Consider the following 27,896-nt stretch of genomic DNA (forward strand, 5'->3'; position numbering starts at 1 on the left):
CATTTCATCACCAGGAGTGCCGGATCCAGGAGCTGGGGACAGCCTGAATCCCTTTGGGAACCTGGTCCTGGGGGTGGATCCCAGATCTTTTTCAGGTCCTTCTCCACTGTCCCCTTCCCTGATAACCCCTGATAATCCAGCTCCAGGGCCGGGTGACCCCAGACCCCATCACCTGATGGTGATGATGATGGGGAGGCGAGGGTAGGAGCGGTATATCCAGCAGGACCACCTGAGCTAGGGCCAGGGGAGTCGGCCAGCATCCAGGGATGCTCCCCCCACCGCACTAATCTCCGGTCGTGCGCGCCTCTCTAGCTGCCCAGGGGGCGGGGGAGGAGGGCGGGCAGAGTCCCACAAGGGAGCGCCGAGGGGAGGCGGGCGCCGCGTACGTGCGGCGAGCGGCCGGCCGCATGAAGGGCGCGGGCGGCCGGCCCCCGCCGCGTCCCGGGCCCGCTCCCGGCTCCCCGCTCCCGGCTCCCGCGCGGCCGGGCGGCCCGGGTCTTCCCGGGGATCGCCGGCGGTGGCGCCCCCGGCTGAGGCTGTCGGGGCGCGGAACCGGGGGCCTGGGACGCGCGGGGGGTGCTGGTGGGAGCGGGGTTGGGGGTGGGCGGGAGGTAGGGAACCCGGGGGGAGAGGGAGGTGGGGACGTGGCGGCGGCTCAAGCGGGCGGAGCCGGCAGCGGCGGGAGGTGGAGCCGCCCAGGAGGAGGTGCCGAGTGGGCCCGGCGCCGCCGCGGGAGGTTCTGGAAACGCCGGGAGCGGCGCGTGTCCGGGTGAGCGTCCCGCCTGCCTGGCAGCCCGGTCCGCCGCGGGGCTCGGGTACCGGCCGGGGTCACCGGGCCGAACCTTCTGCCCGCGCGGGGCCGGCAGCTGGGGGCCGGGGGTCGCGCCGTCCGGGCCGCAGCCCCGCGCCGTCCGCCCTGTTTCTGCACCCGCATGGGTTCCTGTCCCGCCGCCGAGTCCCCTCCCCGAGATAAGGGCGGTGAGGTCAGCGGCGCCTTTCCTGCCGGTCCCTTCGGGGCGGTCGGACCGGGTGGGGAGAGTGGCCGCCCCGAGGGTCAGGCTCCCGGGAAGGGGCGGCCCGGCCCCAGGGCACCCGGAGCTTGGAGGAGGCAGGGGCGCCGGGCAGGCCTCTAGGGGCCGCTTGGTGTTAGGTCCACCTTCCTCCATCCAGATGCTTGGGAGTCTGTAGCCTTGGCCTGTTTGGTTCCCATTAAGACAGGCTATTGGATGATAAAGTTTTTTTTTTTTTCTTCTCTCCAGTTTTGCCTCAGCAGCCGCGGAGACTTGTAACTAGTTAACTAATTCAAGAAACGAACCCTTCAGTGTTAATCAGAAACTGCAAGGAGTTGCTGGCCTAGTGGGGCACGTGGACTGGAGACCAGGAAAGGCCAGGCCCCGGTCAGTGTGGTGAGTGCTGTGCTCAGAGGGAGCACTGGACTGTGGGTACTTGGTAGAGGACAGGATGCTTCAGGCCAGAGGACTTCCTGGAGGAGGTGACCCATGAGCTGGAGTGGTCAGATGAAGGTTGAGTAAAGGGTAACCCAGACAGAGGAATAGCCTGTGTGAATGGAAGCTGACCTGGGCACTCTAGAGGAAGCAAGGAAATGGGGGGAGGGACGCTTTAGTGGATAGCTGCCTACAGACCCTGTCCAGAGAGCTCAAATGAGAAGACAGTGCCTGGTATTGTGTCCTGTATGTGGAGGGTGCTCAGTGAACCCTTGCAGCATGAATGTGGATGCGGAGTTTCCGTTTCCAGGGCAGAGGCCCCTGGTCTCTGTTTTCGAATTGACACCTTTCAGATGGAGAAGAATATCAAAGTCCCTCCCAAGGCTGAGGCTGGTGTCTTCTGCTGTAGAGTGATACCTGAGGCTTGTGCTGCTTGATGTAAACAACCTGAAGCTCAACAACCTCAGCCCTTTTGGAGGAGATCCTGGCCCTGAGATCAAGAGTTGGGGAACATTGCTTTTGCAGCTTAGGGCATTCTCAGATGTTCCTGATTCTGCAGAGATCCACTGTCCCCCTAAGAATTTAGAGAACAGTTTTGAAAGCTGCTGCCCATGTCACATCTGGGATAGCAGATTCCATGATTTAATTCTCTGTTAAATGAACCGTGGTTTCCTTTGGCTTGTGCTCAGAGAGTCTCTGAAGCTTCCAGGATGCAGTTTCTCACTTTGTTCTGGGCTTCCAGGTCCAGCCTCTCTGTTCACTTCTCCCTACTCATAGGATATTTGGGCTTTGTATCATTTTATTCTTGAGCCTCATTTGTAGACGGCCAACTCTGTCCACTGTGTGGCCCAGCCAAGGAAGCCACGTAGCAAAGATGGGGTGAGTTGGCTGGGGGCCTCATCCCAGAGATGCTGTCATACTGGGCCACCCTAGTTCTCTGAGAGATCTGCAGGCAGACATGGTGGCAACTGAGCATTATCTGTGGCTTGTGATAGGCCCTTCTATCCTGTCTAATGCTCTGAAATGGTGTACCCCAGAGAGTGCCTACTTTGTCACTGCTTTAGCCTGGCCGATCTCTGTTCATTCCTGGAGTATCTCCTGTGTACTTTTGCTTACAGTGTGCCTGGGGCTGGAATGAGGGAGGAGGGGGAGGAGACAATGATGGTGGTATAGTCCTTGCCCATGGGTAACTCATAATTTCTCTGAGATTGCTGCTTCGTGCTGGCAGCTGGTCACATGCCAAGGAGGAGCTAAGAGTGTGAGCGTTCATGAGGAGCGACTGCATGGGTACAGCCCTGAGGAATGAGTAGGGTAGCAAATCTAGGGTCTGCTCATTTCTTGAGAGAACCTCCCTTTTTGACTCTGCCCTCCCACATCCTTGGGAGGGCCTGAGACTGGATGTTAAGACCTTGGCCAGTGTGTGGCCACGCTGGCCATGGTGTGCGTTGGGCTGTTGGGTGTGTCCCTGGCTCCTGGGATCTGTCTAAAGTTTAATTTTATGCAGATGGAGGTTGGCAGGAAATGCTGTGATGCAGGCACGTGCAAGCCCAGACAGGGTGCTGAAGTGAGAGTTAAACTTCGAAAAATCTAGCAATTTTTTTGGACTTTTGAAGTGCTAGGGTGGGACATGAGTCTGTTCTTGAGCAGAGAGGGCTGGTGGCCCCTGTGGTCGCTGGGTTTGAGCTGCGGATGTGGAATGAGGGATATCGTTTTTATTCTCAGAAGGAGCAGAGGGGGCTGAAAAGTCTGGATTAGACTTCTTGGAGATCTAGGAGAAAGTGTTTTAAGTGGTGTCATTGCAGGGCAGAGGGTTATAAATGTTTGGGTAGTGAATTCTTCACTTTCACTTTTCACTTTCATGGATTGGAGAAGGAAATGGCAACCCACTCCAGTATTCTTGCCTGGAGAATCCCAGGGATGGGGGAGCCTGGTGGGCTGCCGTCTATGAGGTCGCACAGAGTCAGACACGACTGAAGCGACTTAGCAGCAGCAGCAGCAGCAGCAAATTCTCCAGCTCACTGGATGTGACTCTGATCACAGACCAACATCTGCTCTGGATGTTTCAGGAAGTGTTTGCTAGAATATACCCTGCTCTGTACCTGGCACTCTTGAGGGCCCAGGGTGTGGCCAAGATCCTGAGACCTGGTATTTGTAGGAACTCAGAGTGTGCAGGCCAGAGACATAGGAATAGGTGAGATTCCAGAGTGTAGATCCGGTCACCTGTTTTTTCCCAGAGAACTTTCCTTCCTTGGTGAGAGAGCCAGTGATTGGCCAGTGGTGTGCTGCTTTAGGCCTGACTCCACCCTCTCCTTAATCTCTTTTGACGCTCTTGGGACGTGGAGGTTCTCCGATTTCTGTTTCGTTCTCATCTTCACTGTCTCATAGACTGGACCTGCTTTCCCTCCAGGGGTCAGCTGCTTCAGGTCTGTTGCCATCCCTCTAGTACCCTTGGTGCTGATGACTGGTGGAAGTTGTGCCTGGTGCTAGGCTGCCCGCTGACATGTCATCACATTCAGTCTTCAGAACAGCCCTATGAGATGTTATCACTGTTAAATAGATGGGAAAACTGAGGCTCCAAGACTGTAACTTGGAACTATAACTCCTTCGACTGTAACTTGTCTAAGGTTCTGAAACCCTGAAGTGATTGTGGAGCTGAGCTTTAACTCTGGGACTCTCTGACTCCAGGGTTGGTGTGTCTGCCTGCTCGACTGTGTTGTCTTGTCCTGAGCTGGGCCTCTTGGTCACCTGTGAGTGCTGTGAGTGCTCCTCCCAGACGGCAGGAGTGACTGCTCACTTGAACTGGAGGTGCCATGCTTATTGTCTTTCTGAGCCCATGTTGCTGTCTGCCTTCTGCTGGGATCCAGCCATGGGTATCATAAGGCTGCTTTGTGAATCACAATAAAGTCTTTGACTTGGGCAAGCCTGTTCTGCTAGGCCAAAGTGTGGCTCCTCCTTTTGGGAAGTCCTTAGGATGCTATATGGCAACAGATGTTACTGAGTAGGATTGAAGGCGGCAATAAATAGTGGAATATATGTTTTGGCTTTGAGTCTGAGCTCTGCCATTGATTTGCTGTAGCATGTGAGTTGAGCAGCTTCAGTTATGTATTTTACATATCTCTATCTGAAATGGGGATGAAAATCTGTCTAGTTTACAAGGTGTTGGTGAGGATTAGATGGTAGAAGTGAAAGATTTTTGGAAACATGAATAGTGGTTAGCTTAGCCTAGTTCCCAGAAAACAGATCTTAAGTGCTTGATGCTCTGTTAGAAGGTACAGTTGCAGAGTAGCAAGTGTAAGGGAAAAGAAAAGTGCAGCTGAGAAGGAAGGGGAGCATATCCAAGGTGGTGCTGTAGCAAGCTGGCCAGTCTGCACAGAGGTGCTCTAGTTGTTCAGCTGTGCAGGGCATCTCTGGGTGAGCTCTGCTGCTTCTCAGTGGAGGCCTGGAGAGGGGATTTATCTGCCAATGTCCTCTTGTTTCTGTTTTTCATTGGTCACAGTTGCCCAAGGAGGAGTTATTTCCGCCCACCCCCTGCAACCCTGCTCAGTCCTCATTTGCACTCCCAGGCCCTCTAGCAGTCCCCAGAGAGGCCAGCAAGGCACTTCACTGGAGTTTAGAAGTTGCAGGAAGTGTCTGAGATTTGGAGCCTGCGCGGTGTCCTTCACTGGGTCTGAGGTAGAGCAAGTGGCCCAGGAGGCAGGTGAGGCCAAGAGAGTACAAGGTGGTCCTGTAGATGCATCCAGTATAGCAGTGTGGGGGTCTTCTTCTTTCCCGTAGTTCCTCATAAGTTAGTCTTGCCTAGACTGCCGAGTCTTTGCCAAGACTCTGATCGAAAACCCAGCTGGCTTTTGCATGTTGATTTGTACAGCCTTGTCTGCTACTTTGTTGTCTAGTTACTGAAGCAGGAGCCTTGTGATTTTGAGGGTACCCACGTGGGTAGTACAAGTCAGCATGTCCAGGTGCTGGATAGAGAGACTACGGTCATCCCTCCCTGTCTGCAGATGTGACACCCATCGATGCCGACTGTACAATGCCTAGTGTATAAGGGACTTGAACATCCGTGGATGCTGGTGTCTGTGGGGTCTCCTGGAACCAATCCCTTGTGGATCCTCAGGGACAGCTGCATAAGGAGAGATATGCAGGAACATCTAGGCTTCTGTAGGTTCTCAGTGAAGGAGATTGTTTTTCATGTGATGTGGTTGTTGAAGTTATGAAATCTGGAGTCATGAGATGGGGCTGGAGAGGGCAGTAGGGCCAGGTCATGCAGAGTCAAAAAGTGCTAAGGAATTTGGACTTTATTCTGAGAATAGTGGAGAGCCTTTGGAGGGTTCTTAGGGAGAGAGAGACCAAACGGGGGGATACAGTAAGCTGTGCTGGCTACTTTGTAGAGCAGAGGTGGGAGGGAGGCCATAAAGATGGGAGACCACTGCAGGCAGGGGCCAGTATGGCTGTAAGGACGACTTAGGGGTGGCTCAGATCAGGGTGATAGTTGAAGCATGACATCAGGTGAGGAGAGTCGGGCACCTCTAATCCCTCCCCTGGGGTGCCAGGGAGAGCAGCTTATGGGCCTCAGTGGCCGTCCATGTGCATAGGTGGTAGGGCCTCTGGAGCCTCTGTCAACTCTTGCTCGGTTGAGCACGCAGGTCCTCTTCGCTGTGCCGTGCAGAGTTGGCCTCACTACCAGGAGGCGAGGCCACTGGAGGGAGCCCTGTTCAGGCAGATCTTGCCCCTTAGCAGAAGGCAGGCATCCTCTTGTTTGGAGCCAAACGAGACCTGTTTGTTCTTGGTAAACCCATGTTCTGTCTCTAGGCTGTTAAATACATTGTTAAAACTCAAGCTGTTGCATTTGGGTTGCAGCTGGGAGCTTGGCATAGGTTCCTGCCTGATGAGGTAAGGGGAGAAGCTAAGGACGCTGCTGGTTTGCAGTTGGAAACATCTTTTCATGGCTGTTTGGCCCCGTTGTGAACATCCTCTCCAAAGAGCCGGCTTGCTGGGGCCTGTGATTGTATGTCTTGGAACCGCCCTGTGCTTAGAAATAGTGCCGGTTGCCTGGTGGGTGAATTATTGTCACTGGGGTGTTGGCAAGCTTTGAAGGACCTCCCTGTGGGGGTCCCAACTCAGGCTGCTCTGTCTCTTTGGATTCCATTGGAGAGGGCTTGCTTTATTTTCTTCTCATTTTAGATATTATATAAAGTATATTTCAAATTTCCTATAGAACTTCTTGTGGAAAGATTAGGAAATACAAATAAACATAAAGAGAAAAATAGAATTATTTAACCAAGATAACAACTAGATTTATGACTCTCTGCTTACATATATATGCAGGTATGTAAATTTCCATATATAAAATTTATTCCTTATAAAAATGAAAGCATAGCGTATATATTGTTTGGGAGCCTATTTTTCTCACTTAACAAGATGCGTTGGTCTCTCTTGGCGTTAAAAAGCATACAGTATCCATTCCTACACAATCCATAACCATTCATTGTATGGAAGAAATGTAACATCTTCTGATGTTACAATTTCCTGGCACGAACAAATCTGTCGTGAGGTTTTCCTTTTCGCTGGGTGCCAGATACGGACCAGAATTTGTTCAAAACTCAGGATGCAGCTTACATAAAACTCAGTATGGGTTTTCTGTTCAGGCTTGGTGCTACTTTATTTTCATGAAAGGGGGCTCAGTGTTGCCCATTTCTAGGCCTATTCAGCGTGGATTTCTGAGGGTTGGTTCCTGGAGAGCTTCTGGCAGCACTGGCAGGCATACAGGCCCCACTTTGTCGTCAGCAAGCTCTGCTATAGGTATGTGATGGGAGGGGGGATATGCAGCTGGTTGGTTTTTCCCACACTGGGACCTGCAGTCCTTCTTGGAGGCTGCCGCCTCCCACCCTGACCCTGATTAGATGACCTTTTGTACACCTAATACAAATTAGTGTTCAGGAGAAATGGGATGGGGTGGCAGTTTAGGTTGAGTGGTCTGGGGGCTGCATGGGAGTGCCTAGCTGTCTGGGCCAGCAGGGTCGTCAGCCCCCTTCTCCATCAGAAGAGGACTTTGTAAGCCCTTGGTCACCCAGAAACCGATCTGTGATTCTTTGGGCTCTGCCTCCAGATTGGGATTCATGGATAGTCTCAGTCTAAGCCAGATAGCACATTCCAGAGAAATGACAGCTGGTATTCATGTAATGAAGGAACCTGGCTGTTTTTTCCTGAGTGCTATAAAGCATGAACCATGGCCAATATCACCAATTTGAAAGAAAAAGTGAGGTTTCTCCCTTCCCTAAGTTTGTTATCTGATCTCTGAGGAGGCATGCCACTGCAACTGGTGATGGAGCAGAGGACAAACGGTGACCCTTGCCCCCCAACTTCCAGCCGTGTGTAGTCTGGCCTCCTGCCTGGGCACTATTCTCCCATCACCAGCCTGACAGGCAGTTGGCTGAATTGTCTGCAGACGCAGCCTCCTGGCTCTGGGTTTTTACTGTTCCCTCTCTACATGTGTACAGAAGGTGCTCCCTTAAGCTGATGAAGCCTCTTGAAGTACAAGGAGCAGACCCCATTCCCTGAGAAAGGGTCTTATGTAAGCAAGAAGAAAGGCCTTCTATAATCCTGGGGGTGGATGCAGGGTGCTGAGGTCTGGGAGCAGATCTGTGACTAGAAAAAGGAGGATCTGGGCTCTCCCTTGGGGCTGGCCTGGGCCCTGTCACCTCTTCTCAGGGACTTGCTTTCCTCTACTGCCCTAACTTTACAGTGGACCTCTTAGTTCATCCTCCGTACCCTGCAGCAGGTTCTGGGTGGAATAGTCTTGTCCTGTGTATCTCTGGGCCCCTAACACCTAGGGCACTGATGGGCATGATGTCAGCTCTGCATACATTTGGCAGGGGGTAAAGGCGGGCACTCGCTTATTCTCTCCCCTTCCGCATGTGAAAGTTGCTCAGTCGTGTCCGGCTCTTTGCGTCCCCATGGACTATAAAGTCCATGGAATTCTCCAGGCCAGAATACTGGAAGGGATAGCCTTTCCCTTCTCAAGGGGACCTTCCCAACCCAGGGATAGAACCCAGGTCTCCTGCATTGCAGGCGGATTCTTTACAAGCTGAGCCACCAGGGAAGCCCCCATCTTCCTCACACAGGAACCCGTCTTGGGTTGAGGGTTGTGGTTGGGCTTCTCTGAGCCTAACCGTGAGCTACAGTGGATTGGAATTTCTCCTGGAAGGGTGAAGTGGGGAATGATGGGTTTGACTGTGCGTCCAATCAGCCATTGCAGGCAAAAAACTGATGAGCTGGCATTAGTCGGCTCAGCCTTAGAATTCTGTCAGATAAGGCTTGAAGTTTGGAGGGAAGGCCTTTGTATGTCCTTTATTTTCCTTGTTTTCTCTCAGTAAATTTCCAGTGGGGCTTGGCTGAAGTAGAGCAGGAAGAGGAGGGACTGGCAGAACTGGCGTTCAGGTGGATGTTCCTCCTGCGTGCTCCGGGCCGCGTGGCCAGGCTGGGAGATGATGTCTGAAGCTCACGTTGTGTACCTGGGCCCACTGCCAGTGCGCTCGCCCCATGGTGTGCCTTCTGCCTTCGGAGCTGCGTCTGGCTATTTCTAGGCTGATGGGAAGACAGCCTCTTACTTATGTCAGCAGCCCAGCCCAGTCTAAGGTTTTGGCCCTGTGTGGCTGATTCATTTTTGTATCCCAAGCGCCTAGCTCAGTGCCTGGCATGGTAAATATTTGCAAATGGTGATTCTCCATGAGGACAGTGTCTACCGAGCAGCCTCGCTACAGGAAGAGCAGCGTCTGCCCAGCCTGCTCTCACGATGGCCAGGTGCAGACCAACAGGGAGCAGTTTGATTTCTCTTCTGGCTGACCATCTGCTGCACACCTTGTTTTGGGTGTGGACCCCCTGGGGCATATTGTGTCCTGTTCTCTTTCTGCCTATGGGCGGTGTGTTGCATCTGGGTCCTCAGCACCGGGCACTGTCCTGGCACTTGTGTTAGAAGGAAAGACAAACAGAAGAAGTCTGGGTCAGAATCTTGAACTGACAGACCCTTAGAACCAGGCGTGACTGGCCCTCCTCCCCATTTAGCCTTCGCATGTTGACAGTGGTTATCGGAAGTTGAGAGGGTAGAGTCTCTCCCATGGGCACTCAGCCTCCCAGAGCAGGGGACAGAATTAAGTGCACATCCCTGGTTGTACACCCTGGTGTCTTTCCACTGGTGATCCCGAATATCTTCCTTCACTTCTGTGTGCTGGGTCAGAGTTTGGCATGTTTGAATGTCTATGTATATGTGCACATGTGATGTGTCCTCTCCTAAGTTGCTTTTTTGCCATTGTTGATCTAATGACTGTCACTGAATGCCTTGCAGACACTGCCCTCTGTGACCATGAAACCCTGGGAGTCCACGTTGCTGGTGGCCTGGTTTGGTGTCCTGAGCTGCGTGCAGGCTGAATTCTTCACTTCTATTGGTATGTGCTAACAGGACTGTCGTCTGCCTGGGCAGTCCTTGGCTCAAGTGCCAGGGGATGGCACTGCCTGAGGCCTGTTCTCCTTCAGGGTGGGGTGGCCTCGTCCACTGGTTTTGACCAGATCTGGGGAGAGTCAGGCTTGCAGAGCTGCTGTTTCCGCCTCTGACCCCTGATGACCTGGATGTCCTTCCTGGTAGGTGGCTGTCTCAGCTGGGCCTCCACCCTGGAAAGTGCAGGCTGCTCCTGGGCTGCCTGGCGTTTCTGTCCAACTTTCTCCTGGACTAGAGAATGGTCCTGAGCAGAGAAGCCCTCAGGACATCCTTGTCCCAGGAGCATGACCCAGCTGGGTGACAGTGGGAGAGTGAGATGCGGGGTTTCTTCCTTAAGGTGTCCTCCGTGCACTTACCATCCGCCTGGAGCCTCTGCCTCTCTCTTCCTAAAGCTGGGGACCAGGACCATATGAGTGCCCAGGCTTCCTTTAACCCTAGGTCCCCATGACCCCAAGAGAGCTGACATGTGCCTGGCTCAGCTCGCCTCTGTGCTGATGTGTTTTGCCTCAAGGTTGGGAGCTGGATGTCCCTCATCCACTTCTTACTGGCCCTTTTATCTTTCCCTCGCAGGACACATGACAGACCTGATTTATGCAGAGAAGGACCTGGTGCAGTCCCTGAAGGAGTACATCCTGGTGGAGGAAGCCAAGCTCTCCAAGATTAAGAGGTGTCTGATGTCCTAAGTTCCTACAGCCACCCTGAGCCAGGGTGGCGGGTGGCAGGAGCCCCCACCAGGAACCCAGCCAGGGTGCCCATAAGGGGAAGCCCTTGAGGGGGAAGTATGGGCCTGGCCTGGAGTGTACTTCATGCCAGTCCCCCAGAGTAGCTAAATATGTGGGCTGAGGATCACTGCTTTTTCCTTTCTGGATAGAGATCCCCTGAATCTCACCAGGGAAATTACCATAGGTCAAGATCCACATGAATGGGTGTCTTAGTCTACCTTTTTCTGTGGTTCTACAGCTGGGCTGACAAAATGGAAGCCCTGACCAGCAAGTCGGCTGCTGACCCTGAGGGCTACCTGGCCCACCCTGTGAATGCCTATAAACTGGTGAAGCGGCTAAACACGGACTGGCCTGCGCTGGAGGACCTTGTCCTGCAGAACTCGGCCGCAGGTGAGGGACTGTGAGCAGGTGGTTGCATGAGCTGGTGTGTCCCTGGGCTTGGCCTGCGGCATGTGGGTCTGAGCCAGTCCTGGTTCGGAATGTTGGTGAACACGTGCAGTGTGTGAACAGCAGCTGCCAGTCCCGTGGCTCTTAACTCTGTGGGGACCTGGCAGTTGGCTGTCCTTGCTTTCAACTGTGATATTAATAATAATCAGTTCTTGGAAATTCCCTGGTGGTCCGGTGGTTAGGATTCTGTGCTTCTGCTGCAGGGGGGCATGGGTTTGATCCCTGGTCACGGAGCTAAGATCCTGCATGTCACACAGCATGGCAAAAAAAAAATCAGTTCTTGCCTTTTTCTAGTGTTTTGGTGTCCGTTTTGGGGTGGGGGGTAGTGACTTTTTTCTAATTATGCTTTAGTAATACATTTTTCTAGATAAGTTGGAATACAAAAACAATCATATAAGAAAATTATACAGTTTTTAATCCAATTGTCTGATTATAATCACTATTGAAATTCTAGTCTTTTTAACACGTGGATAAAATGGAACGATACCAGGGAATGTTTGAGGGACCAAACGAATTAACAAAGGTTAAGTGTGCTAAGTGGTGGGGGTGTGGGCCTCCTCTAAATTCACTCCCATTCATATCTTTTAGAAGGAAGACATATCCATTGGCAGATTTGTGACATAGCTTACACTATTTTCCTGAATTTTTCAGCTGCTGTGTATGTTTTTTAAATGTTCTTCTGCCACATGATTTTAATGTCTGGCTCAGTAATACGTCAACCCACTCCAGTACTCTTGCCTGGAAAATCCCATGGATGGAGGAGCCTGGTAGGCTGCAGTCCATGGGGTCGCTAAGAGTCGGACACGACTGAGCGACTTCACTTTCACTTTTCACTTTCATGCACTGGAGAAGGAAATGGCAGTCCACTCCAGTGTTCTTGCCTGGAGAATCCCTGGGACAGGGGAGCCTAGTGGGCTGCCATCTATGGCGTCGCACAGAGCTGGACACGACTGAAGTGACTTAGCAGCAGCAGCAGCAGTAATATGTCACACTGATGTAGTGTAAAAATGGTCATCAGTGGACATGGAATTGTTCCCAAGTTATCAGCAATCTTACCCCTATCTTTGTGCCCACCTCTGATTATTTTCTTATGATCAATTCCCATAAGTGGGATTTGCAGGTCAGAGTATGAACTTTTCTTTTAAAACTTCAACTCTGCTTAGTGCTTTTACTATGATAGTACTTTCTGTGCTCTAATATTTTCCTCTCAGCAGCAGATGGTGGGGCAGGCCTGGAGGTGGGCCTTCTAGCCTTGGGCCCAGCCCCCTGGACTCACTGCCTCTCCTCCCAGAGTTGGAAGTGCTGATTAACTTCAGATTCGTTGCCTCTCAAGCCGAGGCGTTTTAGCCCATGTGGCCAGACTGGGCTGGGCTTGGCTTGGCTGGGAGCAGAGTGGCCTCTAGGGAGGGATTGGTGAACTCAGCCGGGCTGGAGCTGTGCCCGGTGAGCTCACTGCCTCCAGAAGCTGTGGCTGTCTTTCCCAGACCCTGCCTCCCAGCCTGGGCCTGTAGCTCAGAACTGGCCGTTGTGCCTGCACCACAGGAGAATGAGCCCGCCCAGATGATCTCCTGCTCTCCAGTCTTGTTCTCTATACCCAGCCCCCACCATCAACATCTGGTTCCTTTGGAAAACCTTATAATTACCCAGAGGGAGATAGGACAGCCCCAGAGAGCAGTAGGTTGTTTTTACCTCTTTCTTTCAGAGTTCTTGCCCCTGAAATGTGGAGTGGGGAGGCAGGGAGATAACACTAACAATGTGGCTTTTTCTGGAAAGCATTTTTTTCTCTCTGGATTGTAAGCCCTTAGTGTCCCTGACCATGCAGCCATGAAGGAGACAGGGTTGCAGCATCTTGGCTCCTGGGTCCTCAGGCATGGCTAGAGTGGATGTTTGTGCCTGAGGTTGTGGGTGCTGTGGGAAGAAGAGGCTGGAAAAGAGATGGCCTTGGAGTTTCCCTTCCAATTCTCAGCTCCAGAGCACAGTTGAAGCCCCTAAATCAGCATGGGAGAGCCTGGCCCCCACTTGGAGTCCTGAGATTGCAGGAGATGTATATCTTGCTTTACAGCCGGATCTTGGAGTCACAGAATAGCTTCCTTGGTTGCCTCTGTGGTTAGGGCTCTCCCAGACTCCGGGCTGTGGTCTTGAGCACCACAGTCAGGGAGCTCATGCCCTGAGCTCAATGTGAGTTGGAGTGGCAGGAATTATCCTAGTAAGCAGAGCTGGACAGTGTGGTCTGGTGAGGGAATCATGCACAACAGGGCATGGGCGGCCCATCTCAGTACTTGGCCTGCTCAGATGATCCTCTAATCCCTAATCTTGGTGAGGGGAGAGTGCCATACACCTCCAGGACTGTCGTCATTACCTTTCTGGATGATTAGGACCAGTGGTCAGTAATGAGTGGCCAGCTGGGCTCTCTTCTGTCCCTTGGGCTCCTCCATCTGAGATGTGGGCCAGGAATCTGTGATTACCTGGCCAGCCTAATAATCCTAGATTGAGGTTTACTGTGTGATTTGTTTTCTGCTGAGTGGTCAGCAAGTCCTCCCTTAGTCCTTTCCTGTGTCCCAGTCAGTTACCCTCTCTGTCCCTTCTGTCTCCACCAGGTCTGTCTGAGTGCTTTGGATCCAAGACTCTCAGACTCCCACATGTTAATTGGTATGAGGGGGCCGTTCTGTTCAGTTCAGATGAGCAGCACAGGCAGTTGGTACAGTGAGGGAGTAAGAAAGGAGAGGTCTCCCTGAACTGGAGCCACTAGGAAGGGCTTCCTGGAGAAAAGGGGAACAGCCCTCATGAGGAGGGGCAGGGAAGTGCACTAGCCAGAGACCCTCCTCTGGGTGCCCGTCTGGTTCCAGGTGAAATTCTGTCCCTGGATGGAGGTAACCTTTTGTCCTCATTCTCTCCTTTGGAAGATTTTATTGCAAACCTGTCAGTGCAGCGACAGTTCTTCCCCACCGATGAAGATGAAACAGGAGCCGCCAAGGCCTTGATGAGACTTCAGGACACATACAAACTGGACCCAGATACAATTTCCAAAGGGGAACTTCCAGGTAACTCACCACTCCAGACAAAGGCTGTCCAGCCCGTGTGTCTACTATGGTGTCTGGACAGGGCTGGAGCCACTGCTGACTCTTGGTCTCTACCCTCAGGGGCATTGTCACCTCTGGCAATGGTTCTCTCTTTGTTTCCAGTTGGTGCCAGTCCCCTGGTCTATGACAGCTGCCTGCCCTCAGCCCCTCTCCCCCCACCTCCCTCTAGCCCAGGCCTCCCCTCTCAGCTCAGGGAAGGCCAAGGCTGCCGCTCAGGACCTCCTTGGCCTGCATCTCCAGAGTACCACTCAGGTCTGTATCCAGACCCACTTCCGTTCCCACCTTCCAGGGTCCTCTTGCCCAGGACTGATCTTGGAACTTGTTGTCCCATGGCCTGTGTACCTTCAGTTACAGTCTCTGCCCCTGTTTCTTCTCTGTCCACCTCTTTGGACTCTTCCCCCTGAGCTCATCTTGGAAACCTCTGTCCTTGCTCATCTTACATACCCCTACCTCAGGATCCCAGGCCTGTTTGAGTCTCTGCTGCTGATTGATCTCTTCTCCCTCCTGGTTAGGCAGCTGGATAGTCATCTACACTCTTTTCCTGTTTCCTTGGTTCCTGTGTCCTCCTGAACACACACAGTCTGGCCTCCTCCTGCCCCTACAAGACCAACAGGGGACACTTGGATGGTAAAGCCAGCAGACAGTTTTCAGGCTGAATATTATTTAGCTCTTCACTAGTGTTCAGCATATTAATTGCCTGATTCTTCCTGATATTCTCCCCTCCTTTGAATTCTGGGACACTGATCTCAGCTGTTTCTCTTTTGGCACCTCTCTCTCTCATTTCTTTTACAGGCCCTGTTTCAATTCAACTGGCTGCCTCAGTATGTTTATAAGAAGACGTGTAGTGGTTTGGTGGCTATTAAAGGGCAATAAACCCAGGGATTCAGTTAGACTCTGGTAGATCTTGGAGGCTCCCTCACCCATGGGGACCCTTTTGGAGGCACAGCAGAGGGAATCACGGTGTGTAGGGGAGGGGGAGGAACTGTGTTGTTGGCTAGTCAGAGCCTAGAGTCTTGGCACTGGGAAGCCCAGGGAGCCAACAGGAAGATTGGGGATGTCTCCTTAATCCTCACTCAATCAGATTTTGGATCAAGGCCAGGAGGCCAGAGAGAGAAGGTGGCTTGGGGCACCTGCAGGATCCGTTCACCCTATAGCTATGAGAATGGTTGGTGGGAAGAGGGAGCCACAGCCAGGCATTGACCCTTCACATTCGGTAACAGCCCCATGTGTATCCTGGAGGGGCAGTGAGGGGTGGATGGGAGTTGTTCCCCAGGGTGCTGTTCCTACCTGGTGTCTCCCTAAGCACCTTCTCCAGGGAAGCCTGTTTACAATGCTATACTTTTAGGGCTAAATCCAAATTCCTCTTAACATATGGTCTTTGCAGTCCTGTGTGGGTACTGTCTCCCTGGTCTCCTTGCCCGTTGTACTAAGCATCACCACTGCTTGGCTTCTTTGTTCATCCCACAAACTCTGCAGGTTTACCTTTATGGCCCTTCAGCATTCAGCTCAACTGGTATTCTCCCGAGAGCACTCTCCAGAGAGCAGACTTTCACACTGGTTTCTGGGAAAGATAGTGAGTGTTTGGGAGTCATTCTTGACATTCTTGATATCTGTGAGACATATGGTAATAGCTACTGTTTATTACACTCAAAGGACTCATAGGAGACATTTTCATGTGACATTGTCTTTTTGAATTCTTGGCACAAGTCCTCTAAAATTGATGGCATTATCTCTTTTTAGAGGTAACAGACTAAGAATCAGAGAGGCTAAGTAACTTGCCCATAGTCACACAGCTGTTGGGTGCCATAGGTAGGCCCACACAGGCCCTGCTCTGTCCAGCCCACTCACCTGTTATGCTGCCTCCATCAGTGTTGAGTTCGTGCACCCACAGAGCCAGAGATCTGTGGAGGTTCCTGGAGAGTGAACAAGGACTCAAGGATGCCTCCCTTCTCCCATCCATGGTCTCCTGCTAACTCTGTCTGGTGTTTATTTCCCCCGTTTTCCTATCCTGTCCTACATTGTCTGTTCTTGAGCCATCCTGGTGAGCAGCCCCTGAAGCCAACCCATGGCAGCAGGGGTTTCATTCTGGACATCTTGGATATCAGGCAGAAAGAGCCCACTCTGAGGCAACTCTCCATTGTCAGCCATGCTTGGGTTGCCATTAATGGTTTTGTAGGGAAGTTCCTTTGCTTTCCAGGAGGGTCACAGCTTAAACCCTGCATCTCCCCATAGCTTACACACCACATCTCCTTCTTGACTTGAAACCCTCTTCATGGTCACTTCCAGCATGAACTAAGAGCAGATGACCTACGGTCAGAGGACCTGCTGAATCGACCTTTACCAAGGGCCCCACCCTGGTGGCTCAGACGGTAAAGAATCTTCCTGCAGTGTGAGAGACCTGGGTTCAATCCCTGGGTTGGGAAACCCCCCTGGAGAAGGGAATGGCTACCCACTCCAATATTCTTGCCTGGAGAATTCTGTGAACAGAGGAGCCTAGCAGCTATAGTTCATGGAGTTACAAAGAGTGGGACAGGACTGAGTGACTAACGCTTTGACTTTGAAGGGCCCCACCGCCTAGTGGTCAAAGCTGGCATTGCAGTTTTATTTCTTGACCTCCCTTGGCATCTGTCGCACCACTCCTGTTCCGTTTCTTCTACCTCTTAGGTGCTTCTCAATGTTATTCACTCCACCGTTTCTGTACAGGTGGCCTCTGGGGCCCTGGCCTCAACTACCGTGTCTCTCTTTCCTGACACTTATTTCTGGAAGCATTTATCTTCATCCATGGCTTTACCTGCCACCTCAGTTCTGTTTTTTATATTCAAGTTATTTTTTCTAAACTTCCAGTCTCAAATGGGCAGCTACCTTGCAGACATCTCCTGAGCGGCACTTAGGACCTTTATACTCTCCTGAACACTACTTCTTGGGCATCCTGGGCTCCTCCATAATAAAGGCCCCTTCCCCCTTGGAAAGAGGGGAGTCTGAGGATAGGAGACAGGCTGTGCACCCCAGCCGGAGGCAGGGCCAGCATGGCTGTGCTTTCTGTACTCATGGCCCTTGGAGGTGTGTGGTCTGAAATCCTAGTGGGCCTCTGCTGGGGTGACGCCCCCACCTCCCAGGGGCCCAGGCTTCTGCAATGGGGGAAATCTCTGTCCCTAACCCAGAGGCCCTTGGAGCCTGACTACATGCCTCTCTGGCTGCAGGAACCAAATACCAGGCCATGCTGAGTGTGGATGACTGCTTTGGGATGGGCCGCTCGGCCTACAACGAAGGCGACTATTACCACACGGTGTTGTGGATGGAACAGGTGCTAAAGCAGCTCGATGCTGGGGAGGAGGCCACCACATCCAAGGCCCAGGTGCTGGACTATCTGAGCTACGCCGTCTTCCAGTTGGGTGACCTGCACCGTGCCGTGGAGCTCACCCGCCGCCTGCTCTCCCTTGGTAAGGAGCCTTTGGGGGAAGGTCAGGTGCAGATGGGAGGTGGCAGGGGTGGCTGCTGTCAGGGACCAAGCCAGTCTGACCAGTTGCCTAGCCGGTGACCAATCCTTTGCTGCTTTCAGGCCCAGGCTAGCTGCCAGCTTGCTCTTTACCTATGTCTGTTCTGGCCTTAACCCTTGCCCAGTCACTGATGGATACTCTCAGGCCTGCACTTAGATTTCTATTTCATTTATAAATGGGAATCCAGGGTTGCAGTATATCTGCTGCTCTGTAGGGTGGAGCCTTTATTACATCCACAATAGCTCGAGAGGCAAGCTGTATTTCAGAGTTGCTGCAGTGACAGTGACCTGACCTGTTATTAGAGGCCTGAGGTCTAACTGATGGACTTGCCACGGCTTTGGGCATTTAAGTGTCTTGTGATGTTAGACTGAAGGAGATCAAAGCACTGTGTCTCAAGAACCTATTTGTTCCTCTTCTTATTAATATTTGAGATATCATAGTTTGGGTTTTCAGTGGCCAGCAAAGACTTCCTTTTGCTGCTGCTTTTCACGGGTCCTGCATCTGAGGCCAGCTAGTGTGGATGTTAGACGGATGTGGGAAGAGAGCTTTGTAGACTCTGTCATGTTAGTAAGAGCCTTGGACAGGGAGTCGGGTCACCTAGATTCCTCCTCTGAATAACCTCACATTAATTTCCTCACATCTTTGGGCTTCAGTTTCCTCATCTGAGGGGTGGCTCAGTAATCCTGCCTGGCTCACTCCTTTGTGTCGTGAGGTCCATAGGACGAAGCCGTGGGAGTGTCATGTGGCTGTTCTTGCTGGTGTTTCAGCCTGCCTTCTCGCTGTGGCCAGGGCGTGATGCGCTCATCAGTAATGGAGCAGATGGACTCTAGGGCACGGATGAAGCGAGCACACAGCCAAGTTGGGAGGAGGAGGCAGAACTCTGGACTGCTTCTCTGGACCCGTGTCCTCAGGATTTCCAGGGAAGTCTGAGAGGAGATCTGCATCAGTGACGCGGCATCCCCTCCACCCCCCACTTTCTTGCTCCTTTCTCATCTCTAACCAGAGTGGAGAGAACCTCTGTTGGGTTTTCCTCTATGACCAGCAAACCCCGCTTAGGTGCTGTGGAAGCCAGAATGCTGCGTGCAAGTGAGCTGCTGGGAGAGAAAACCGCTTACAGAATAATTTCTCTAAATGACCTAACAGATGTTTGTGGTTTCCTTTTCCTTCATGTTCTTTCCTATTGTAGACCCGAGCCATGAACGAGCTGGAGGGAATCTGCACTACTTTGAACGGTTGTTGGAAGAAGAAAGAGAAAAAATGTTATCGAATCACACAGAAGCTGAGCTCGCATCCCAGCAAGGCATATACGAGAGGCCTGTGGACTACCTGCCGGAGAGGGATGTCTACGAGAGCCTCTGTCGTGGGGAGGGTGTCAAACTGGTGAGACACGTGGCTGGGTCAGGGCCCAGGCAGTGGACCTAGATTTCAGCTCTGGACAGACAGATGTGAGGAAGATGTTACTCTGTCTGTAGGTGGTTTTCTCAGTTCTTGGTCGTATCTGCTGAGGCTGACATGTGGATGTTCTCCGAGGTACAGGGTAGGAGGCTTGTCTTCCCTGAGGTCCCAGGCAGAGCTTCAGTCCTCTGAGTTGTTGCTGAGCACCCCTCCCCATCCCAAGAGACCAGCTTCTGCTTGACTCACTGTTCTAAGAAAACCCGTGGGACTTGATGTGCCTCGGGCCCCAGCGGAAGTCGTGATCTCTAGCAAAGACAAGACAGTTGCTAGAGCTTGGTATGAGGTATCACTGGCCTTGGACAGCCCTGGGACCCCGGTGCTTCCTCACAGAGGCTCAGATGTGAGTCAGTCTGTTGGCCTTCTCCGTGCCGGTGTCTGCTTGCTCCCGCTGGCTCTTCTGCCTAGAAAGACGTCTCCCCTGCCCCAGCCCTCCTCACCTACTCATGTCTCTGTGAGAAGGGTCAGGAATTACACCCTGCCACAGGGCTTGTCAAATGAGGAATTCTTGGGAGAGGAGAACCTCTGCATGATTTGTGGCATATCATTTCATGCCAGCCAAACTGAGGGGCTTTTGTTTTCTTGTCTGGTGAGGTGGGAGGGAGCGACTGCTGGACACGATGTTTGAGACCAGTGTCTGCAGCCAGCTAGTCTGGGACTGAGGGTTAGGACTCACTCGGTTCAGGGCCTGTTGTTCTGTGTTCCCCAGACCCCCCGAAGGCAGAAGAGGCTCTTCTGTAGGTATCACCATGGCAACAGGGTGCCGCAGCTGCTCATCGCCCCCTTCAAAGAGGAGGATGAGTGGGACAGCCCGCACATCGTCAGGTACTACGACGTCATGTCTGACGAGGAAATCGAGAGGATCAAGGAGATTGCGAAACCCAAAGTAGGTGTCTCCGCCGTTCCTTCTCAGGCCGCTTAGTCCAGGTGCCATGGGGCAGTGTGGCTGCTCACCCAGGTGGCCTCTGCTGATGGCTTGCATGAGTCCACTGTCGGGTACTAAGGTACTGCAGACTCGATTTGACCTTGAGGAGTCATGTCCGTGGGGGGAAGCAATGTGGACAGACAAGGGTGGGAAAAAAGGGCACCCTGGGCAGGTTGGTGGCTGGTGTGTGGGTGAGTGTTTAGGAAGTATGCCATGGGGTACTGCCAGGCTGGGTCCCGTGGAGCTCCTGATGAGGACTGCGAAGAAGTGATTGACTTGGAGGAGCGTGAGTGTCTGCAGGGCTGTCTTCTCATCTAGCAGCACACTGGGTCTCTCTGTTTATTCACACCTTTAAATATTTTCTTCACATAAGCCTGGCACTTCTCTTGTTAATTTATTCCTAGGCAGTTTGTTGTTTGTTGTTGTTGTTATTATTGTTATTGTAACTTCACTTTGTTTCTTTCACCATTATGATTTTACTGGTTATGTTATTAAATTAGCGTACCATCATAAGCTAAACTGTTGATTGTAAAAATATATTTCATCATAATAGCTAATGTGTACTGAGTTCTGAAGTGTGGCAGGCCCTATTCTAAGTCCTTAACATGTGTTAACTGCTATGTCTGCTCAGCAGGCTCCGTCATCATCTTCATTTTACCCACAAGGAATTAGACCCGGTGCAGATCACAGCTAGTGGTTGAACTCATTTCTTATTCTTTTGGTTTTTAGCTAATTATCTTAGGTTGTCCATATAGTACTGCTGCTGCTACTGTTGCTAAGTCACTTCAGTCGTGTCCGACTCTGTGCGACCCCATAGATGGCAGCCCACTAGGCTCCCCCGTCCCTGGGATTCTCCAGGCAAGAACACTGGAGTGGGTTGCCATTTCCTTCTCGAATGCATGAAAGTGAAAAGTGAAAGTGAAGTCGCTCAGTCGTGTCTGACTCTTAGCGATCCCATGGACTGCAGCCCACCAGGCTCCTCTGTCCATGGGAGTTTGCAGGCAAGAGTACTGGAGTGGGGTGCCAGGGCCTTCTCCGCCATATAGTACTAGCACCTGCAAATTAGAAAAATTTTGTTTTCTCTTTTCTAGTCATTATAGTTCTGTTTCTGTTGTCTTGTTGAATTGTCCAGAGCTTCTAGAGCGTTTTTATAATAGGAATCTTTGTCTTGTTCCTGAATTTCCTAGAAATGCCTTTGGTGTTTCACTGGTAAGTGTGCAAGTTGGCTGTTGGTTTTGTATATATGTCATCATGTTACAAAATTCTTCTTCTATTTCTAGTTCATAAAAGGTTTTCTCCCATCTGACATCTTTCAAAGAGAACTGCTTGCTGCCATGTCCCCACCCTTCTCCTGTCACTGGTGATCAGGAGCGAGGAGTTAGCTGGAGATCCTCTATTGCTCTGCTTCTAAGAGAACTGTCGAGGCCAGGAGGCCAGCACTCCTGGAGAGGCCTAAGATAGGTTCCCATCCTGGGCCCTGGACTGCATCTTGGAACAGCCTTGCTTTGAGGTACTAGGACCTCCAGGGCTCAGAGCCAGTTGTTAGTGTCACTGATATTGCTGAGGGAGGGTCTAGCCAGAGTGTGTGGAGAATGGGGACCACAGACCCCCACTCTCTTCCATTCCCTGGACCAGCTCCAAATTCCTGCGGGAAAGAAAACTGCTTTCTTGGCTGTCAGGTGAGGGAGGCACTGTGGTGCCAGACCCTCCTGAGGGATTCCTCCCTGTCCCTCTGTCCAAGGCAGAAACATTGCTCTGTGTGTATGTGCTCATGTTGGGTGCGTGTGTGCACATGGGTGTGGCTGAAGAGGAGAGTGGCTGGGAAGCTAGTCTTTGAATAGAAGCCCCGTGAAGGGCCAAACATGTTGGCTATTACAGGCCGACCTCTCCTTTCCGGAGCCTGTGAGGGACAGATGCTATCCTGGCTTTGAAGTAGGGCCCATGAGCTTAACTTAGCCTGTGGGGAATGCCTGGCAGCTGCCCTCAGGTCTCTGGCCTGCTTTCAAAATAGCTCTGTCTGTCCCTGGGAGCCGAGCACAGCTGCCCAGAGCCTCCCTGTGGGCGTCAGGCCAGTGCTGTAGTTCACTTGTTTGGATGGGATCTGGCCACAGCTGCAGTTGTCATCAGGAAAGAACAGTGGGTGGATCTCGGGGAAGCCCTCCATTCTGGGTGCAGTGGGTCTTACCTGAACGTGCTGCAGCAGCACCTGTCCAGCTTGGCCAGCCTTCTGGTCCATCCACTCCCTCCATCCCTTCTGCCACCTCTTGCCCTGACCTCTCTATGACATCCTCACTGGCCTCCTTGTTCCTGCTCTGACCCCTCCTTAATCACCCCTCTATGATGTATCCACAGTGATCCTTGTTACACTCAGGCTGTGGTGTCCCTCCCCTGCTTCTCACTGGTCACAGGTTAGATCCAACTCAACCCCCTCTTGCCTCCTCAGCCTGTTCTCATCTCTTCCCTCTCACTTCAAATCCACAGTCATACGACACATCCATTTTGACCTCTGGGTCCCTGCGTTGCTGTTCCTGCCCTGTTCCTGTAACCTTCTCCTGCCTGGCTAGCTCCTGCTTACTGTTCAAATCTCAGCTAGGTGGCTCCGCCATCACCCTCTTAGGAAACCAGTCTTGACCCTGTCGACTGTGCTCCCCCGGACACTGAGCGTCCCCCTTCCCAGCTTCTACATGCTGTGCTGTGACCACGCAGCTGGTTTTTTGCCTTCCCACCTGACTGAGTTGTATGAGGATAGCAGCCGTGTCTTGGTCTCCTGGTATTGTGCTGGGCACATGAGGAAGCACTAGTTAAGACAGTCCACAGCTGGAGCATGGGGGGCTGGCTCCAGGCAGCAGGCCCTTCCTGGGAGTATCACTGCACCAGTCTGTGGAAACTGGGGGGTGTGAGATAGGTGTGTATTTATTATGAGTGAGCATGTGGAGGTGGGTGGCTTCCAGCGCCGTTCACTTATTGCTGCTTGTAGACTGCTTTCCTGACTCTCTTCTGACCTTGCAAAGCTCCCAAGGGAGTGAAAACTGTGCTTTCTGTTTTTGTTCCTTGTGCAGCAGGAGGCCAGCAGAGGCTGTGCAGTAGGAGAGTGTTTGGGTAGGTTTCTGGGCAGAGGAGGTTGCTGAGGTTCAGAAGGACAGTGGACTTGACCGTGTTGAGAGGAGCATGCAGGACTGAGACTCAGGGACAGCAGCATAGTCTGAATATGGTGGGAGCGGCCAGGCGTGGGCAGGTGTGGTGTGTGGGCCTGGGGAGAAAGGGGCTGTCTAGGCAGATGGGTGAATAGACTAAACAGACTCCATAGGCATAATTCTGAAGACAGCATGGACCTGGGAACCAGGGGTGGGCAGGGGCCAGGCTCTGACAGCAGAACAGGAATTTGGAGACCACTGCCCTGGACTGGCTTGCAGGATCAAGGGGCCTTGGCTAGAGCCACTACCTGCAGAGCTCCTTCCCTTCCTGGTCTGATTGGCAGATCAGGTCCCAGTCTCTCCAGGAAAACACTCAAGGCAAAGAATGATAAGTGTGCCCTTTCTTCTTGCCTTCCAGCTTGCACGAGCCACTGTTCGTGATCCCAAGACAGGTGTGCTTACTGTCGCCAGCTACAGGGTTTCCAAAAGGTTAGCAAGGGTGATGGTGGAAGAGGGATGGCTGCTCACGCCCCAACTCTGGGGCCTCCTAGTTCCTACTGAGGGCAGTGGCTTGGGTGGGTGTCCTCCCTGCTGGCGCCTGCACCTGCCTACGGGGAGCTTTCACTCTGTGCTGCCTTCAGCGCCGGCCCTGAGGCTGGGGAGAGTGGAGGACCTCATTGAAGCCTGCTTTGCCCTGCTTTTCTCTCCCTCTTGTTTCGGTGTAGCTCCTGGCTGGAGGAGGACGATGACCCCGTTGTGGCTCGGGTGAATCTGCGGATGCAGCACATCACAGGGCTAACAGTGAAGACTGCAGAATTGTTGCAGGTATGGCTTGTTCCTGGGACCCTGGAGTTGGGAAGGGAGTGTTTCTAGCTAGATCATCTCCCAGGGTGCTCAGGGCTGGGCCTAGGGTAACTGTATGACTACAAGATGCCACGAGTATGGCGTGGCCTCCTATTGGGAAGCCAGAATTAAGTATGCCCACTGGCATACAACAGTTAGTGTTCACAAATGTCACTTGAATATCTTCTCTGTGCCCAAGTATCACACTAGGTGCTAGGGATTGTTGGTGGGTGTGGCGGGCCCATTTACGTCATCCTAACTACAGAAGCTGATACCCTGAATTGTTCCAGGGACACCTCTAAGAGCTGTGAATATATTCAGAGGTATGATTCTGAGTCTTAGTCAAGTCCATTTGGAGGTAAAATGTTCTATAATACTTTAGCAGGGAGAGGCCTAGATTGGTTGGATGGTGAAGATGAAATACTCCATTTTAAGTAATTTTGTGGGACCCTGGCTTCCTGCTTTTTATTTCAGAGGTGAAGACACACGGCAGCACCATACTGAACATTATGGGCAGAGTTCCTACTAATATGTCCTCTGTTCTATTGAATTCAAATCAGCACTGGGCATGCTCCCTTCTGAACATTCCAGATTCTGAATTCTGCTGTAAAGTGATGCCCCCTGAGACGCTGCCAGAAAAGTTTCACTGGCATTTTTCTTGAGTCTCTTGGATCTGTTTGGCCAGAGGGTCTGTGTATTTAAGGATCTCACACTTTAACTGATCAACCATAGCTCTCAGTAGAATATTGAACTGAGATCACTTGGAAAATATTCTCTGAACTTTTGCCTGGACACATCCAAGCAAATCAGCACTTACTCCCCACTCCATAGCTGGGTCAGCAACCAAAACCAATTTTGAAGGTTGTCTTTATGGATTTGTGTGAAGTCTACCAGAGTTGTTTTTTTTTTTTTTTTTTAAAGCATGCTGATTATCTTACAGTCTTGTGAACATTTTATGTAATTTTTTCAGTTCCACTGAGCTTAGTGTTGAGTTTGAAAGTCTAATTTTTAGGTAAGATCTGCAGACAAGCGCATCAAGAGAGGACTTCTGCCACATCTCCCACTCCCGTTACGTGGGAGAGCACACCCCTTTCAAGAGCGAAAGGGTCTCCATGCCCCAAGTGCAGTCCTGTTGGTGTAGTTGTAATTCATACCTTCCCGGAACAGGTTTTGTGTTGTTGTTAAGACATCTGCCATTGCTTCCTGCAAATGAGCAAGTGTTAGGACCATCATGGCCCTTACTGAGGATGATGTTCCATTTGGTTGCTGACTCCGTACCCTGGACCAAAAGGCTGAAAAGAGTGTACAAGGCCTGTACTCCTGTTGCTCTCCTGGATGACTGTGTATGCCAGGCTGTACCCTATCTCACATGCAACCCCAGAAGACGCAGCTTTGTCCTTGGTCTGGCTTCCTCTTAACTGACCTTTTGTAATGCTGTGACTCAGTTGATAAGTGGGCTTTGAATGCCGCAGCTCCCAGCGTATGGCCTTTTATGGTCAGGGTCTTCCAGAAGACCATTGTTGTTTGCTTTCGTTCTCTAGGAGCTGTCTTGGCATTTTCTTTGCCAGCCGGTGTTGTTCAAAGCTTTGATCCTACACGGACAGGGGATAGGAAACTAGGTTTCAGAACCTGTCTCCTAGTGTTCATTCCACATAGTGTGATACATGCCTAGGCACCAGCAAGAGCCTTCCCACCAGGGTCCGCATGGGGGCATTACAGGCTTCTGGAAAGGAACTGGTTCTTCTGCTGTCTGCTGACATCCTCACCTGTAGTTGATGTGTTTGCTTTAGATCATTTGGAAGAAAGGGTGATCGAGGCTTTCTTTTGAATTGGATGAGGGCCTATCTGAGAGTGGAAGAGATTCTGCATTGCCAGAATTCCTGAAGGCTGAAGACTCTGCTGATGTCTCAGTCTCACCAAAAAAGTGATTTCTAACTATTTTTCCCCCTTCACTCTGACCTCAGTATTGTAAATACCCACATCTTTCAAAGGACTGACTCTTAATACTTTTGTGACAAATGTATACCGCCTCTCAGGAATCAGTTTTGATGTACAGCTTCTTGTTATGTGAGGTATGAGTCTGGGGCCTGGAGTTGCCCAGATGGTGATTCTGATGGCTGCACATCCAGAAGTTCCCATGGCACTTGTACTATTTGGGGATGGTATTAAATACTACAGGTACAGTAGCCTGAACACTATGATCAAATGTGAGAATCACCATGATTCTCAAAACTGCTAAAAGATGAGCCACCCGTAACAATGCAGCTTCTTTCATTATCCCCAGGTAGTGAAAGTTTAAGCCCTCCATCCAGCAAGTGGGTGTGTTGGAAAATGCAGTCATACCTTGCACCTCCAGCAACAAGCAGCAAGTGAACTCTCCTGAATGCACTGGAAAACTGATCACAGTCATGTTTAAAGTTTTCTTCAAGTTCTTGGCTATAGTGGATCCAAAGGAAAATCATTTGTGATATCACTTCATCAGCTTCTCTAGCACCTCTCTCCTTACATGCATCGTCGGTCTTCAGGGTCACCTGCTGAACTGGGCCTCCTCGCACTGTTGATAGTATTTTTGGTGTGGGACACTTGACTGCCAAAGCAGTGTGTGACAGGATGTTTTCTTCCACTGATTCCGATTCTCCTTATCAATGTTTTTATTTTTATGGACATTGAAAAAAATCATTCTGCCCCAAATCTGCGTTTCATCACATTCAATAAATACTGTTTTATACTCCAAAAGGAGGATTTTCTCTCTTGTAGAGCCCATCCTCCCTCTCCCTCCATCCTGTTAATAGATGGCCATTATTGCCAGTTTTGCAGCATCTCTCTCCCGACTCTTAGAATCACCACAAAGTTTGTATGAAACCACTTTTCTGAGGACTAATAGTTGAATCTTCAAAGTGTTTATGGTTTCATTAAGACACAGTAGCCAAGTGTTCCCAGATAGACATTGGTGGTACCATTTAGTACGTCAGCTTTCATGTCAGATTCTGCATTTCATCTTGAACTTCGTCTCTCATCTAACTACTGAAGCTAAAATAACCAGTGTGACTTAGAACTTATATTGTGCTGGTAAACTGTTCACAAAGGTGTTTGTGACTTCTGATCCAATTAGTGATACCTGAGGTGGCTCAGGCCCTGGTCCGGGTTCAGACTCCACTTGGGGGCACTGAGGTAGAGCAGCAGTTTTGGGACCCCTGCAGCCAGCCGCCCAAGCCGTGCTGCTGCACTTGGGTGCAGAAGTATTCCGTACAGTGGACCACTATGAGATGGGGTGGGATTTGTTTGTCCTATTCAGCCTGACCAAGATGAGTTTCTGGGGCCTGGTGACAGAGGTGGCAGGAGCATGGCCAGGCACTGAGTAGCTCCCAAACTAGTACTAAAAAGAAACCCCCTACCCAAACCAGTTCTGAATTTATTGTTGGTATTCTTCTGGATTACCGCTTCATTATCTTGCAAATAATCATGGCCTGCCTGAAGGAGGGCTCCCTCTGCTGCCATTCATGTGTCCCTCAAGGGCTGGAGCTTCTCCACGGTGGCCATCTGCAGCTTGCCATCATGTCCTTTCTTGGAAACCACATTTGTGCTGCACCCTTCCTCTTGGACACAACTATAGACCTGTTTGCAGCATTTGTTCTTCCCAAACTGGCAGGGCATAGCTACCCTCCTCAGAGAGGCTGCTCCTTGGGGTTCTGGTTGTTACCTGGGAGATGGGCTGCTTCAGGGTGGTTCATGCTGCTGACAAAGTCCAATGCTGTTATTTCCTACCAGGTTGCTAATTATGGAATGGGAGGACAGTACGAGCCACATTTTGACTTCTCCAGGGTAAGACCCCGCTCAGGTTTTTTCAAAGGCCCTGCTCTAGC

At 51.5% G+C, this 27,896-nt stretch overlaps 1 protein-coding gene across 25 annotated transcripts in view; it reads left to right on the top strand.

Moving 5' to 3' along the window:
- The window catches only part of P4HA2 (prolyl 4-hydroxylase subunit alpha 2), a 157,501-nt gene that overhangs the window by 123,820 nt on the left and 5,785 nt on the right, over positions 1-27,896 (top strand). For 6 of the 25 annotated variants that reach the window (XM_086410385.1, XM_086410395.1, XM_086410394.1 and 3 more), the window contains 11 exons: positions 1,260-1,406; positions 9,784-9,883; positions 10,504-10,600; positions 10,894-11,045; positions 14,006-14,143; positions 17,383-17,622; positions 18,866-19,059; positions 19,841-20,017; positions 23,609-23,679; positions 23,916-24,015; positions 27,802-27,855. In XM_086410385.1, coding sequence (XP_086266511.1) covers positions 9,802-9,883; positions 10,504-10,600; positions 10,894-11,045; positions 14,006-14,143; positions 17,383-17,622; positions 18,866-19,059; positions 19,841-20,017; positions 23,609-23,679; positions 23,916-24,015; positions 27,802-27,855 — 1,305 coding nt within the window. In that variant the 5' untranslated portion in view covers positions 1,260-1,406; positions 9,784-9,801. Of the gene's footprint in view, positions 1-710; positions 984-1,259; positions 1,407-5,015; positions 5,143-8,794; positions 9,243-9,783; positions 9,884-10,503; positions 10,601-10,893; positions 11,046-14,005; positions 14,144-17,382; positions 17,623-18,865; positions 19,060-19,840; positions 20,018-23,608; positions 23,680-23,915; positions 24,016-26,317; positions 27,856-27,896 lie in introns of those variants that run through there. The other 19 variants (XM_086410393.1, XM_086410383.1, XM_086410399.1 and 16 more) reach the window with 13 other exon arrangements.

This window comes from Bos grunniens, chromosome 7 (genome assembly GCF_055505025.1).
Source record: "Bos grunniens cultivar Pamir isolate PY7600 chromosome 7, Bosgru_T2T1.0, whole genome shotgun sequence".
Classification (NCBI taxonomy): Eukaryota; Metazoa; Chordata; class Mammalia; order Artiodactyla; family Bovidae; genus Bos; species Bos grunniens.